We start from the raw sequence: 14,066 nt of genomic DNA on the forward strand, positions 1-14,066 counted from the left end.
GTTCAGAAATATTCTCTGTGTACATTGTGTGTATTGATATATATATACATATATATATACATATATGTATATATATACATATATGTATGTATATACATATATACATACACACACACACAAGATATTTTTTTCCCCACAGAAGGAAATTTAAGAGATGGTTACTTTCCTTTGGAGGCACTTTTCTTTTAAACTGCCCCCCCACCACCATTATTCGAGCTTCTAATCACGTACATGTTTTTAAAAACCTAACAGTTGGTATTCGCTGGGAAGTATACTTCTGTATAGGGGGAAAAAGCCAAATAATAAATTCTTTGCAATTGTAAATACATCTCCAGCCTCTGATTTATATCTACCTAATTTGCTCAGCAAGGTGGAAGAGCTTTAAGGTAGCATTTATAATGGAGCAGTTTATATTTTCATAGACTATCACTGTTTTAAGTGACTAAGAACTTGACATTAAATAGACACTGTCAGCGTTGTATGGCTGAACTTCAAGCTCTTAGAAAGTTTCAACTGCTAGCACTAAGAAACTCAAGGTACTCATCCATTTCAGTCCTCCTCTTCTTACCTTATTTTGTTTTGTGAAAGAACCATATTTTAGTCATCTGGGTGCACTGCCCGATTAATTTTTTGACTTCTTGTATTTTCTACACTGTACAAAATGTTGCACAGTATCTTTTACTTAGTGGAAGATTGAGTCTCAAGCTATATGCATGTACTACCCATAAAATCAGTGTGATTCAATAAGTACATGAAGAAGATACTTCATAAAATATACCCATTTTTACAGAACACTGCAGTAGTCTAATATCATCGTGATATTTTGTTCTCCATCATTCTTGGTAGGCTGTCGGTCCGTGGAAAGCATAGGTTTACTCTGCAGTTATGAAGCACCACATTATCGTCTAAGATTGAAACACTAAATAGCGGTGAAGCAGAGATTTTGTAATTTTTAAATAATTTTGAGCTAGTAGCTTTTGTTAAGTATTGTGCAGTACTCAACAAAATACAGTTTTACTTTAAATCATGTATTATGCTATGTATCCTATTCCAACTCTGGCCACTTTATAGTGGAATAAAATAGTGGCTCCTTCACAAGATGCAATTCTATTTCTGTGGAGAACCCAGTGCTTGAATGAAGTGGTGAATAACCATTATGGCTGTAGGTTATGATTCTGTGGTTTTCTTTAACCTCTTCTAAACTAGTTTTCAGTGAAAGCCTGCCATCTTGTGGCTTTTAGAAATATGGGTTTTAGTAAAAAGATCTGAGATTTTAGTTATATTATGATACCAAAATGTGTAAGAAGTCTTTAAGTTGTATTTTCTTACCATTTGGTTGATTTTTTAAAAATTCATTTTCTTTTAACATTACAAGACTATTTTAATTTTTCTATTAACTAAAAAATTTCTTTTTCAAAAGTCAGTAGTAGAAGTAACTTCTACATTAGCAATTTTACTTAAGAACAGTTATTGAAAATTTGATATTAAGACTTATTATATAACTAATGATAGTTACTTGAATGAGAAAAAAAATCTGTCTTTTAAAATAAAATCATTGGACAAACTGTATCCAAATGAACTTGTAATTTATAATGTAGAACCCAATTTAATAATAATAAAAACTAATACTAAAGAAAAAAAATCTCAATTAAAACGTCATTTTGCCTGGCATGGTGGCACATGCCTGTAATCTCAGTTCTCCAGAGGAGGCCGAGACAGGAGGATCTCAAACCCAGCCTCACAGACCCTGTCTCTAAATAAAATACAAAATTGGGCTGGGGATGTAGCTCAAGTGGTTGAGTGTCCCTGAATTCAATCCCTGGCACCAAGGTCAATCAATCCATCCTAATGTTTTTTTCAATATTTTTTTGTCAGCATTATATGGCTGATTGACCTTTATTTATTCACGTATTTATATGTGGTGCTGAGAATTGAACCCAGTGACTCACACATAGGAGGCAAGTGCTCTACCACTGAGCCACAAAACCTAGCCTTCCATCCTCATTTTTTGGTAGTTAACAATATAAAATAATTTTTCTACAAAATATTAGGAAGGCTCTTATTTGTAGTTAGGGAAATTTCAAATCACTTCATATAAGAAGTGGAAGTTGCTTTTAAGCTTTTGGGGTCAGTTAAATTCTAATTAACATTTACACTCACACACACAGTACACGTGTATCTTAATGTTATACCACCAAGCAAAAAACACATAACAAGAGAATTTCTATATAACTGATACATCATTAAGGTATAAAATTGCTTCTTAAAATAACTTACTTCTGACTGGGGGCTGTAGCTGAGTTTTAGAGTACTTGCCTAGCATGCACATGGCCCTGGGTTTGATCCTTAGTAATACCACCACCAATAACAAAACAAAAACCCACAACCAATACTCACAAAAATAACTTTTCATTCTCAGGTAATTAATCTAATTTTATATCTTGCCTGTCTCCTATATATCTTGCGTTTGTGTTGTTGTATTTAAAATAAACTTCTTTTTTCAAAAAAAAAATCTTTTTTTAATGTGTCTCTTCATAGAAAAGGATGAAATGTGTTCTTATTCAGACAACCAACACTAGTAGTAATGTGACAGTGAAGGAGAATATTGTTATCTACCCAAAACTCTAGATCTAACGCCCTGAATTGCTTTTCTAATAGGTTTGGATAGCCCTTATTTAAACCACCTCTTTTATTTTTCCTTTTAGCAGGCAAGGAGAAGGATTCAAAATCAGGGGTATAATTTGATATCTGTGCTTTTTCAAATGTATTACAGTTATGCTAAGAAAGAATCTGATCTGAATGGTGCCCAGATCAAGCTTCGAGAATATGAAGCAGCACTGAACTCTAAAGATGCAGCTCTGGCTACTGCCCTTGGCGACAAAAAAAGTTTAGAGGCAGATTTAGAGGATCTGAAGGATCAGATTGCCCAGGTAAGGTAAACGCTGTGAGCCATGTTTGGAAGGTTAATTACCATGTGTCTTAATCCTTGGTTTGATTGATTTTGTTTTTAATATTTATTTTTTAGTTTTAGGTGGACACGACATCTTTATTTGTATGTGGTGCTGAGGGTCTAACCCAGCGCCACGCGCATGCCAGGCGAGCACACTACGGCTTGAGCCATATCCCCAGCCCTGATTGATTGATTTTTAAAGGCTATATGTTTATTTTGGAATTTTAGTTTTTTGGGGGGTTTTTTTGGATCAGTTACCTGAAGAAAGTTTTTAGGTATTTTAACATGTAAAGCTCCCTGAAGAAAATTTTTAGGTATCTTAACATGTAAAGCTCAATCACCTCTCAGTCATTCTGTGGGGGTTATATAGATCTTGCCATTCTTTCTTGTGTAGATGCTCTCAGAACCTATTTCACGATTGTACTAAGATGTGAGGTGAGGAAAGAAGATGTTGCAATGCTGTTTCTTGCACACAGGAAAATATCAAAGTGGTTAACTAAAAATCATTGGTTTGATTTTAAAAATAGGAGTGATAGGTTTTTGTTCTGTACTCTATTGGCCATTTTAACAGGTGATCTGTTTGGTACCCTGTAAGTGGGATCAGCAAATGAACCCAAAATTCTGTGGTAAAGGTTAAAATATGGTAATTATACCTTTATAAATGTATAGAAATTGTAATATTTGATTCAATTCATATATATTAAATTCATTGCTAAATGATTGCTGTGTAATTTTATCACATTTTTTTTCCCCTTGTAATAGTTGGAAGCCTCTTTATCTGCTGCCAAAAAACAGTTAGCAGATGAAACTTTACTTAAAGTGGATTTGGAGAATCGATGTCAGAGCCTTACTGAGGACTTGGAGTTTCGTAAAAACATGTATGAAGAGGTAATTATATATAATTTTACTTTTAAGAAAAAAAAACATGTAAAAGTACAAATTATTTAAATATGATTTATTTCCCACAAGAAATCTGGGAAATCTAATGATGAAGGGATAAGATTTGGGAATAGGAGAAATTTTGCAGGCAAACTGTTCAAGTTGTTGATGCCAGAAAGACTGCATCTGGGCTGGGCGTATAGCTTGGAGCACTTGGCTAGGGTGCAGAAGGTTCTGGGTTGGATCCCTAGTACCTCTATAATAAAAAAAGAAAACAAAATACTGTATTGAGGAGCATAAGCTGTTAAGATAAACATATGCTGTCACTTCATCTGAGTTATAAAGGCTTGGTCACAGCTGCTAATTACTGTCAACATGTTAAACATTTGCATTAGTTATCTCTTGCTGCTTAAATAGAGTACTCCAAAATTTAACAATCTAAAACCATGGGCTTAAGTGGTGGTTCTGTTGCAGGGTCTCCTGAGGTGCAGTCAAGCTTTCAACCTGGGCTGGAGAAACTGCTTCCTAGGCAGGAGGTATCAGTTCCTTGCCACTTGGTCTCTATAGGGCTACTCATGATTATGCCTTTCCCCAAGAATGAGCCATGAGAGGGAGAGTAGCATGAGACCAAGAGAGAAGCTTCATTATTTCTGTAACCTACTTGCAACAGTGACAAATGTACCATTTTCACACTGATTAATTGTGAGGAAGGGGATTACATTAGGATGTGAATACCAGGAGGCAGCAATCATGGGGACCCATCTTGAAGTCTAGCTACTCACAGCAATTATAGGTACATATGAGAATTTTTAAATAGCATTTATAATCCTTAGCTTCTGTGTCAAGGGTGGGTAGATGCAACATATGCCAAATAGAGGAAGTAGTAAAATTGAAGAAAGGGAATGTATATTTCCTAAAAATTGAAAAAGGTTGGGATTAGTAGTGTCATTTTGAAAATAGTAACTATCAAAGACTTAAAAATAGGAATTCATGGGCTGGGGATGTGGCTGAAGCGGTAGCGTGCTCGCCTGGCATGCGTGCGGCCTGGGTTCGATCCTCAGCACCACATACAAGAACAAAGATGTTGTGTCCGCCGAAAACTAAAAATAAATATTGAAAAAATTCTCTCTCTCTCTCTGTCTCTAAAAAAAAAAAAAAAAATTATTTTTTAGTTTTCGGCAGACACAACATCTTTGTTTGTATGTGGTGCTGAGGATTGAACCCGGGCCGCACGCATGCCAGGCGAGCACGCTACCGTTTGAGCCACATCCCCAGCCCAATTCTGTTTTTCTTAAATGATTTGCTTAGTCTCCATCAATATAGAAAATGGATATTTTGTAAAATATGGTTTTCTATAACCTATTATTACTAGAAATTTTTAGAAAAAAGTAGGATTGTTTCAATTTTATTAGGGGTAAAAGGTTCTCCTTTTTTGTCCTTTATCACTCATTTCATGTTGTAGTAATAAACTCAAGTGTCTGAAGTATTTTTCTTTCAATTTAGAAAAACAATTACTGTTCAGTGTTTAATATAGTATACTGTCTAGTCATCCATGATTACATGGCACTTTAAAAAACTTTAAAAATCATTCAGGAGGTCATTTCATGCTTTTAGAGAATGTTTTGTTCCTGTGAAGACATAAACAGTTCCTACAGCTTGATGTACTACCATATCTGTTATTAATTCCATCTCAAAAATCTCTCACCTGAAAACTAAGGCAGCAAAGTACATCCACATGCCTGTTCCAGGACAGACTTGAGGAAGTTGGTGTGTAAAACTTCACATGGCTCTAATATCCCTCAGATTGTACCATTGCAGCCATGGTAAATGATTTATTTGATTTTTGTCATTTTTTTTTCTACCCTCAGGAAATTAATGAGACAAGAAGAAAGCACGAAACACGCTTGGTAGAGGTGGATTCTGGACGTCAGATCGAGTATGAATACAAGCTGGCTCAAGCCCTTCATGAGATGAGAGAGCAACATGATGCCCAAGTGAGGCTATATAAGGAAGAGCTTGAGCAGACCTACCATGCCAAAGTGAGCATTCTTCAGAGAGTTTGTTTTAAAATCCAAAGTCAGTACTTGACAGTCACCCTAAAGTGACTGTTGTTTGCTTTGTTCTGTTTTTCTTAAATGATTCACTTAGTCTCCATCAATAAAAAATGGGTATTTTTTTAAACTGTGGTTTTCTATAACCTATTATTACTAGAAATTTTTAGAAAAAGGTAGGATTGTTTTAATTTTATTTTTGTCCCATTTATCACTCATTTCCTGTTGTAGTAGTTGAATGCAAGTGTCTGAAATAATTTTTTTTTCAATCTTTATTTTTATGTTGTGGCTGAGGATTGAACCCAGTGTCTCACACATGCTAGGCGAGCAAGCCCTCTACTTCTGAACCACAAACCCAGCCCTGAAATAATTTTCTTCCAACAACAAAGTACTGATCATGCTGCCCTAACATCCATTTAGTAGTAAATGAATGTTGGACGTCTTCTGCTTCTGATTTCCATACCATTATTATACATAGACTGTGACCACTATACTTTGGCCTTTTTTTGTACAAGGCCAAATAGTCTCTGATATTTCTTCCTCTGTCATTATTATTTATATAAAAGGTATTATAGAAATATTGTACTTCTATTAGCCAAAAATAAAAAAAAAAATAACAATCAGGCTTTGCTGGTAAATGATTTTACCTCATGTATTACTGGGGATATAGCTCAGTTGATAGAGTGTGCCTCAAATACACAAGGCCCTGGTTCAACCTCCCAGCACCAAAAGAAAAGAAAAAAGATTTAATTAAAAATAATTATTAGGGGCAAACTTAGAAAATTAGAGAGATAGAGTCTTTGAAAGTAATTTCCATTGCATGACCTACCAACTGTTCATATTGGGTTTTAGTCATTTTATGAAGTAGCATTTGGCTCATGAAAGAGAATAAAATTGTCCAACAGTTACTGAATGCTGGGCACTGTGCTAGACAGAAAAGGAGCTAAATTAAGGATCAATCAATCACACACTGTGTCTTAAAGGGAGCCAGTGAGGAGATGTAGAAACATGTTCCTGAGACACACACATGCATACATGGTAGAATGTTATGGGCATTTGGAGGAATGGGGTATTTACCTGAGGGACTGTCTTTGCTTCTGAAGGAAGCATTTCTATCTGGTGTGAAATAATCTATTCTGTATTGGATTTGGTGGCTTAGGGATATGTGATATTTTCTTACAAACATCATCACCCTTGCTACTACCCACTTTCTTTATTAGCAGTGTTATCCTTGTCATTAAAGGTTTAGTGGATGAAATATTGAAGTACTGAACTTTGGGGGGCGACCAGATACATTAATATTGTTAAATAAAACTCATATTTTAGGAAGTGAATTCAAAAGTCAGACAGACTTAAGGTAATTCAAACCACGTCAGCAAACTTCATGATGCTTTTCCTGTGTTTCATCAGCCAGTTACCAGCAGGACTTAGGTTTAAAATGTCTTTAGGTGAATTATGCTTCCTCATTTGTTAGTTTTAATTTACTTCTTAAGACTGACTGTGACTTGCTGTGTCTTTTAGCTTGAGAATGCCAGACTGTCCTCAGAGATGAATACTTCTACTGTCAACAGTGCCAGGGAAGAACTGATGGAAAGTCGAATGAGAATTGAAAGCCTTTCATCTCAGCTTTCTAATCTACAGAAAGAGGTAAGTATCTTCCTCTGTGTAAGACCACCTCTACAACAGTGGTCTACCTGCTTTGCCTGCCTTCTCTCTGTTTGTCACACATGATGGTGCTATTTTGCACTCAGGTTTTCATAATTTTCTAGATTTTTTTGTTTTGCTTTGCATAAGCATCCGCTAAGGCAGATGCTACTATTCCAAGTTAACATATTACATGAAGCTAAGGAAATTGCTAGTTTCTTCACTGGACCTAGGACCTAGGACTTGGGTTTTCTGCTGTGTTCAATAGCTTCATCTTTACAGGGTGCTATTCTTGGCACATTTCCCTCTTTTTTTGGTCATGATGAGAAACCACAATGAAGCAAACCATGCAAAAGTGGATAGTGAATGCTTTGTGTTTCTAGACACTCTACTTGTGCTTAAAATACTTAATTAGGATCATGGGAAGTAGCATTAATATCTGTATTGGTGGGGCTGGGGATGTGGCTCAAGTGGTAGCGTGCTCGCCTGGCATGGGTGCGGCCTGGGTTTGATCCTCAGCACCACATACAAACAAAGATGTTGTTTCTGCTGAAAACTAAAATGTAAATAAAATATTAAAAAAATATATCTGTATTGTTTAAAAATTTGGTGGCTTCATTCATTCATTCATTGGTACACACTAATAACATGACTCCATTGCTACTTTGACTCGCTGCCTTCCAGTCCATGGTGATGTGCTTCAGGTACAGTTTTAGCAGGTATGGACATGGCTTTAAGTCACTTCAGGATAGGGTAAAGTCAATATGGATCCAGAGGACATAGACAGCTGTGTAAATATACAGCATGATTTGGTGATTTGTTGCTCACTTTAATCACTTGGGAAGTAACTTCTACTTCCATTTTTCTTAAGGGAGGACATCTTGTTCTGATTTTTCTTTTTTTGGTACTGGGGATTGAACTCAGGGACACGTGATCACTGAGCCACATCCCTAGCCCTGTTTTGTATTTTTTATTTAGAGACAGGGTCTCCCTGAGTTGCTTAGCGCCTCGCTTTTTGCTAAGGCTGGCTTTGAACTCATTATCCTCCTGCCTTAGCCTCCTGAGCTGCTGGGATTACCGGCATGCACCACAATGCCTAGCTTATTTTGAATTTTTTACATAGGAATAAACTTGATTGAACTTTTCTTTTTTCGTCATTTTATTTTTAGTATAAATCTTCTGATTATAAAACTGAGCACATTTATTGTGTGAATTCAGAAAACAGAAGATGAGTTACATAAATTAGGTGATGTAAAAAGTTAACATTAGTTTATATTGTCAGAGATACTTTATTACATAATATAAAATTTTGAATTAATTTAGAACTGTATTCTCCTGGTAGTATTTAAGGGTTTTCATTTAACATTGGAGCTAGAAGGACCTTATAGTTCATTTTGGTTCAACCACAGACCTGGGTAACTTAAGTGACATATTTAAAGGCTGTAGGCTAATGTAGGTTTTTTCTTGGAGTCCCAGTTTTCCCTTTATACCTTGCTTAGATTTTCTTTAAAGAACTTAACAATTTATTTTCCATAATCTGACTTATTCTTTCGTATTGCTACAACAAAATATCATGGGCTTCGTAGCTGGCTTATAAATAGCAGAAATTCGTGGGTTTTTTTTTTTTTTTTTTTTTTTTTTTTACAGTTTAGAAGTCTAGGAAGTTCAAGTCACTGCACAGTAGATATCTGTTTGGGGGCTGTTTGCTGATTCTAATGGTGCTGCCTTCTCTGTATATCCTCAAATGAGCCCCTTTGGGCACATTTTGTGAGGGCCACCCTTCCTAATCAGGAGGGCTCTCTTCTCATGATATAATCACCCCATAGGCTTTATTCTTAATACCACTGCTTTGGAGTTTAAGGTTTTAACGTGCGAGGCAGGGTGATGTAAACATTCTTGGGCTGAGTTGATACTGCTTTTTTTCCATATAATTAATTAAGTTCTAGGTATTGTCTTTTCCTCTGTTTTACTTTTCCTTATTTTTTTGCTTCCTTGCTTGTTGGTCGGTTTGGCTACTGCTTAATCCACTTGATGCTATTTGGCAAAATATAATCAGTTTCTTCTTGAGGTGGATATTCATTGTATAGATGAAGAGACTAAGACTTGTCTGTGGTTAAATAGCAGTAGCCATGTCTGAAACTTGGTAGCCAGTTTCAGACCCAGGCTCAGGGTCTTTTGCCTGTTTGCCTGCTAATTGTGTTCCCATCCTTACAAGTTTTTTTTGTTAAATAATGTCAGGGCAACTGCCTGGCAGTTTCTAGGAGCTAACTCAATAGCAAATAGAGAAGCCACACCCCCAGCCCAGCCCTTTTTATTTTGAGACAGGGTCTCCCTAAGTTGCTGAGCCTGGCTTCGAATTTACGATTCTCCTGCAGCAGCCTTCAGAGTTGCTGAAATTACAGCAATGTTCCATGGCATGTTCCATGGCACCCACCTCAAATAAAAAGTTTCTTGAGTCTTTTTTTCTCTTTTATTATGGGTTGTAGATTTTATGATAAAGAACATATTTTGATGAATGTTTCATTATTTGGAAAGTTTATATTTAGGAAAAAAATCATCCAAAAGAAAAAGTGATCTCTTAATATTTTCTCATTGTTTATCTTAATTGTTTTTGTTGTTGAGTCATTACAGTTTCATCATGCTGTCTGTTGGGCCATAGAGTTTCCTTTTGGTTAGTTATATGACTCATGTTAGTAAAGTACTTCTTGAATTTTACTTAAAAAATGAGATAGCCCTTAAAATATTGGTTTTATAAGATATGTAGATGGTAGCACTTATGTTTTAGAATTAGGAATTTTATACATTGTAGTATTGTAGTATTTGTAGTATTTCTAGATTTCAGATTTCAGTGAAATTAATTGGTTATTCAGAGTATGCTTGCCTTGCAGAAGAGTCTACGATGTCATTTCAAAGACCTCTGTTATTTGTTTTTCTGATACCCATGTTCTGCAGACTTTTATTGCAGCTAGACCAATATAAACCAGAATAATTATGTTATACATTATTTTTTCAAAATCTAAGATCACTAGAAGTCAGTCATAAAATTTTATTGTTAAGAAAGAAGATCTTAGAGATTCTAGTTTGATCCCTTCATTTTATGAATGTGGAAATTGATTTAGTGAGCTCTAGTGATTTAGTGAGAGCTTGCCAAGGTCTCACAGGTAGTATACATGGCTGATTGGGAAAGCATCAGGGTCTAATTACTCATACTCTTCCTTATATTTCCTTTACACAAAGTGTATATGTATATTACACAATAAGTGTAGTATTCAGTGTAGAACTTAACTATTTCTATTTAAAATACAAAAAATTCAGAGTAACTTTAAACTTTGTTACACCTAGATTTTGATTTTTACCTCTTTTTTTCATAATTTTAAAAAATATTTTTTTTTGGTAATTGTGTATGGACAGCATGTCTTTATTTTGTTTATTTTTATGCAGTGCTGAGGACCAAATCTAGTACCTCACACATGCTAGGCAAGCGCTATGCCACTAAGCTGTTCCCCTATTCCTGATTTTTACCTCTTAAGGTCAAAGGTAGTCAAGTATAGTGACGTTTGGGGGTTTGCAAATCTGGGCTCACATTACCTCTGAATCTTGAATAGTTTGTTTCTAGCCAGCTATCCTTGGATTTTACCTTGTGGCCCATTCTGTCCTCTGTCTCCCAAAAGAGTGAAGTAAAGTGAAGAGATTGAATATAAGACCATGGGAGGAGGAATGGATTTCTCATTATGTAGCATGGTTTTTGCATATGCAGTTAAATGCAAGTTCTCTAAGGCATAAGGACTCTTTATAATGTATAGTATCAATCTTTTTTTGCTTTTATTGGTGCATTATAGTTATACATCGTAGTTGGATTCATTTCAACATAATCATACATGCATGAAGTTTAATTTCTCCATTTCAGTTCCTGGTGCCTCCTCTTTCCCTGCCCTTCTCCCTCCTCCATTCCCTTTCCTCTATGCTACTGGTTTTCCATTTATGTATTTATGTATGTATGGACGAACGTACGTACATATGTATTTTTTGTTTAGTACCAGGGATTAAACTCAGGGGTGCTTTACTACTGGGCCAGATCCCCAGCACCATTTATTTTTTGAGACAGGGTCTTGCTCAGTTGCTTAGGACCTCCTTAAGTTGCTGAGGCTGGTCTTGAATTTGCTATCCTCCTTCCTCAGCCTCCTAAGTTGCTGGGATTATAGGTATGTGCTGCCATGCCTGGCTTTATCTATTTATTTTTATTTTTTTTCCTTTTATGGGAAAATGTCAACTTTTTATTTTATTAAAATTGTAAACATTTGAAACCAAAAAGAAAAAGGTGATTTTATGAACTCAGTATCAATTTATTTTTAATTGGTACTTTATATGTATAGTATCAATCTTAAAGGAATTCCTGTTTCTAATATAGAATATCAGATGCTACTCGGAATTTTATTAATTTATTGATCAATTATTTTTTCAAATAGTTTTGTTATTTTGGCCTAATTTTAGATCTACAGAAAAGTTAGATTCATAGTACAGATAGTTCTTGTATATCCCTCATCTGGTTTCTCCCATTGTTAGCATCTTATGTTACCATGAAATGTTAAAGCTAAGAAACCGAGAGTAGTGTGTCAATACTGACTAGACTCCAGACTATTTGAATTTCACCAGTTTTTCTATTATTATCCTCTTTGTGTTCCAGGGTACTTCATGCCTCCCTAGTCTCCCTTGGTTTTGATAATGGCTTTTCTTGTTTTTCATGACCTTGAGTCTTGAGGAGGACTGATCAGTTGTCCTATAGACTCTTATCCAGTCTGGGTTTGTCTGGTGCTTTTCACATGATTAGAACCATGTTATGGGTTTTAAGTGTCGGTCTGGTCACATCATATCAGGGACGATGTGATGATAATCACTGGTAATATATGGTTACAGTAGCATTTGCCAGGTTTTTCCATTGTAAAAAGAGTATTATTCACATTTCATACTCTTCTTGGGAAGCAAGTCACTAAGTCCAGCTCACCCTCAAGGGTGAAGGGCAGGAATTCAGCTGTACATCCTGGTGAAACTCTTATTTATCTTCCTCATTTATTTATGTTTGCTTTTATCGGTATAGACTTAATGGGCATTTATTTTATATTTTGGGTTTTAATTTAATAGTACATTATTTCATTGGTTTAGATTGTTCCACATATGGAAATACTGTCAGGTTAACTATTGTGTACTATTCTCTTTGAATACTTCTTACTGTTTGGCACTATAAAATGTTCTAAGGATCACTGTGTATTTTCTCTGCTTCAGCCGTAGAGTTAGTTATTTGTTTCTCCAAAGAGCCATGGTTCTTTTTATTGGGAAAGGTATTTGACATTAAGATCTGGGCTGAGTGTATACTGGGGTGTCACTGTTTCTGTGTCCTCTCATAGACAGGACTAAGGAATGCATCTATGTATGCTAACCCATGTATTCATATATATCTGTAATTGTTTTTCTGTGTAATATATGTATTTTTATTAAGTGAAACATTTATTTTTATTAAGCTAAGATGTATGTCTTGAATCTATTACCACAGGGTTCAGTTTTGAATTTTTCTTTTGCTTATTTGTAACTTTTCTCTCAGAGTGAGAAACCTGGTTTCTGCCATCTATTTGCTTATTTGTTGAGTTCCACTGTGTAAAACTGTTCAAATTTTTCATCTATACCCTTGTAAGGAATGAATTTACCACCAGGAGTGCAGTATTTATTACAGTGTGTGGGTCCCTTTGTCTCTAGCTTTCCAGATTTAATTTTTGCACAGTAGGTGCCCTTTCTTTCCTGCTGATGCAGCCACTTGTGATTCTGAGATCTGAGCATCACATCAAGTTGATTACCCTTGTCAGTTTTTGAAGCCACTGAGATGAATTCTGTCATGGAGAAGTGCAGGAGAATAATTACCCAGTTGAGTTACAGGTTTATAAGATGAACTTCCTGGTATAGGATATGTGATTTTTTTTCGTTTTTGTACCAAATATAAATTTTCTATATTTACAATAATATTTTACAAATTACCCACTATCGTGTTCTCTGTGTGCTAATTAAGCATGAGATATCATAGAAATTTTTTTGTTATATTTATTTATTTTTTATTTGTTCTACGTCGTTGTACACGACAACAGAATGCATTTTCAATTCATCATACAAAATGACGTGCACCATTCATGCAATCATACGTGTACCTAGGGTAATGATATCCATCTCATTCCACCATCTTTCCTACCCTCATAACCCCTCCCCTCCCCATCCTCCCCTTTGCCCAATCCCAAGATCTTCCATTTTTCCCACCCCCACCCCCATCATAGATCAGCATCCACTAAACAGAAAAAACATTTGGCCTTTAGTTTTTTGGGATTGGCTTACTTCATTTAGCAAAATATTTTCTATCTCCATCCATTTACCTGAAAATGCCACAATTTTATTCTCTTTTAATGCTGAGTAATATTCCATTGTATGTGTGGGTGTGTTTGTGGGGGCAGGGTGTGTGTGTGTGTGTATACATGGTATCACAGTTTCTGTATCCATTCATCTAT

General features: G+C 35.5%; 1 protein-coding gene across 1 annotated transcript in view; it reads left to right on the forward strand.

Annotated features, from left to right (window-relative positions):
- Lmnb1 (lamin B1) overlaps positions 1 to 14,066 on the forward strand; it is a 52,210-nt gene that overhangs the window by 23,116 nt on the left and 15,028 nt on the right. Inside the window, exons 2-5 of the mRNA XM_046460158.2 lie at positions 2,774 to 2,930; positions 3,713 to 3,838; positions 5,698 to 5,868; positions 7,402 to 7,527. Coding sequence (XP_046316114.1) covers positions 2,774 to 2,930; positions 3,713 to 3,838; positions 5,698 to 5,868; positions 7,402 to 7,527 — 580 coding nt within the window. The remainder of the gene's footprint in view (positions 1 to 2,773; positions 2,931 to 3,712; positions 3,839 to 5,697; positions 5,869 to 7,401; positions 7,528 to 14,066) is intronic.

The sequence above is a fragment of the Marmota monax genome, unplaced genomic scaffold, assembly GCF_021218885.2.
Source record: "Marmota monax isolate L192 unplaced genomic scaffold, Marmota_monax_Labrador192_F-V1.1 WCK01_AAM20220418_F8-fsc00006, whole genome shotgun sequence".
In the NCBI taxonomy this organism is placed as follows: Eukaryota; Metazoa; Chordata; class Mammalia; order Rodentia; family Sciuridae; genus Marmota; species Marmota monax.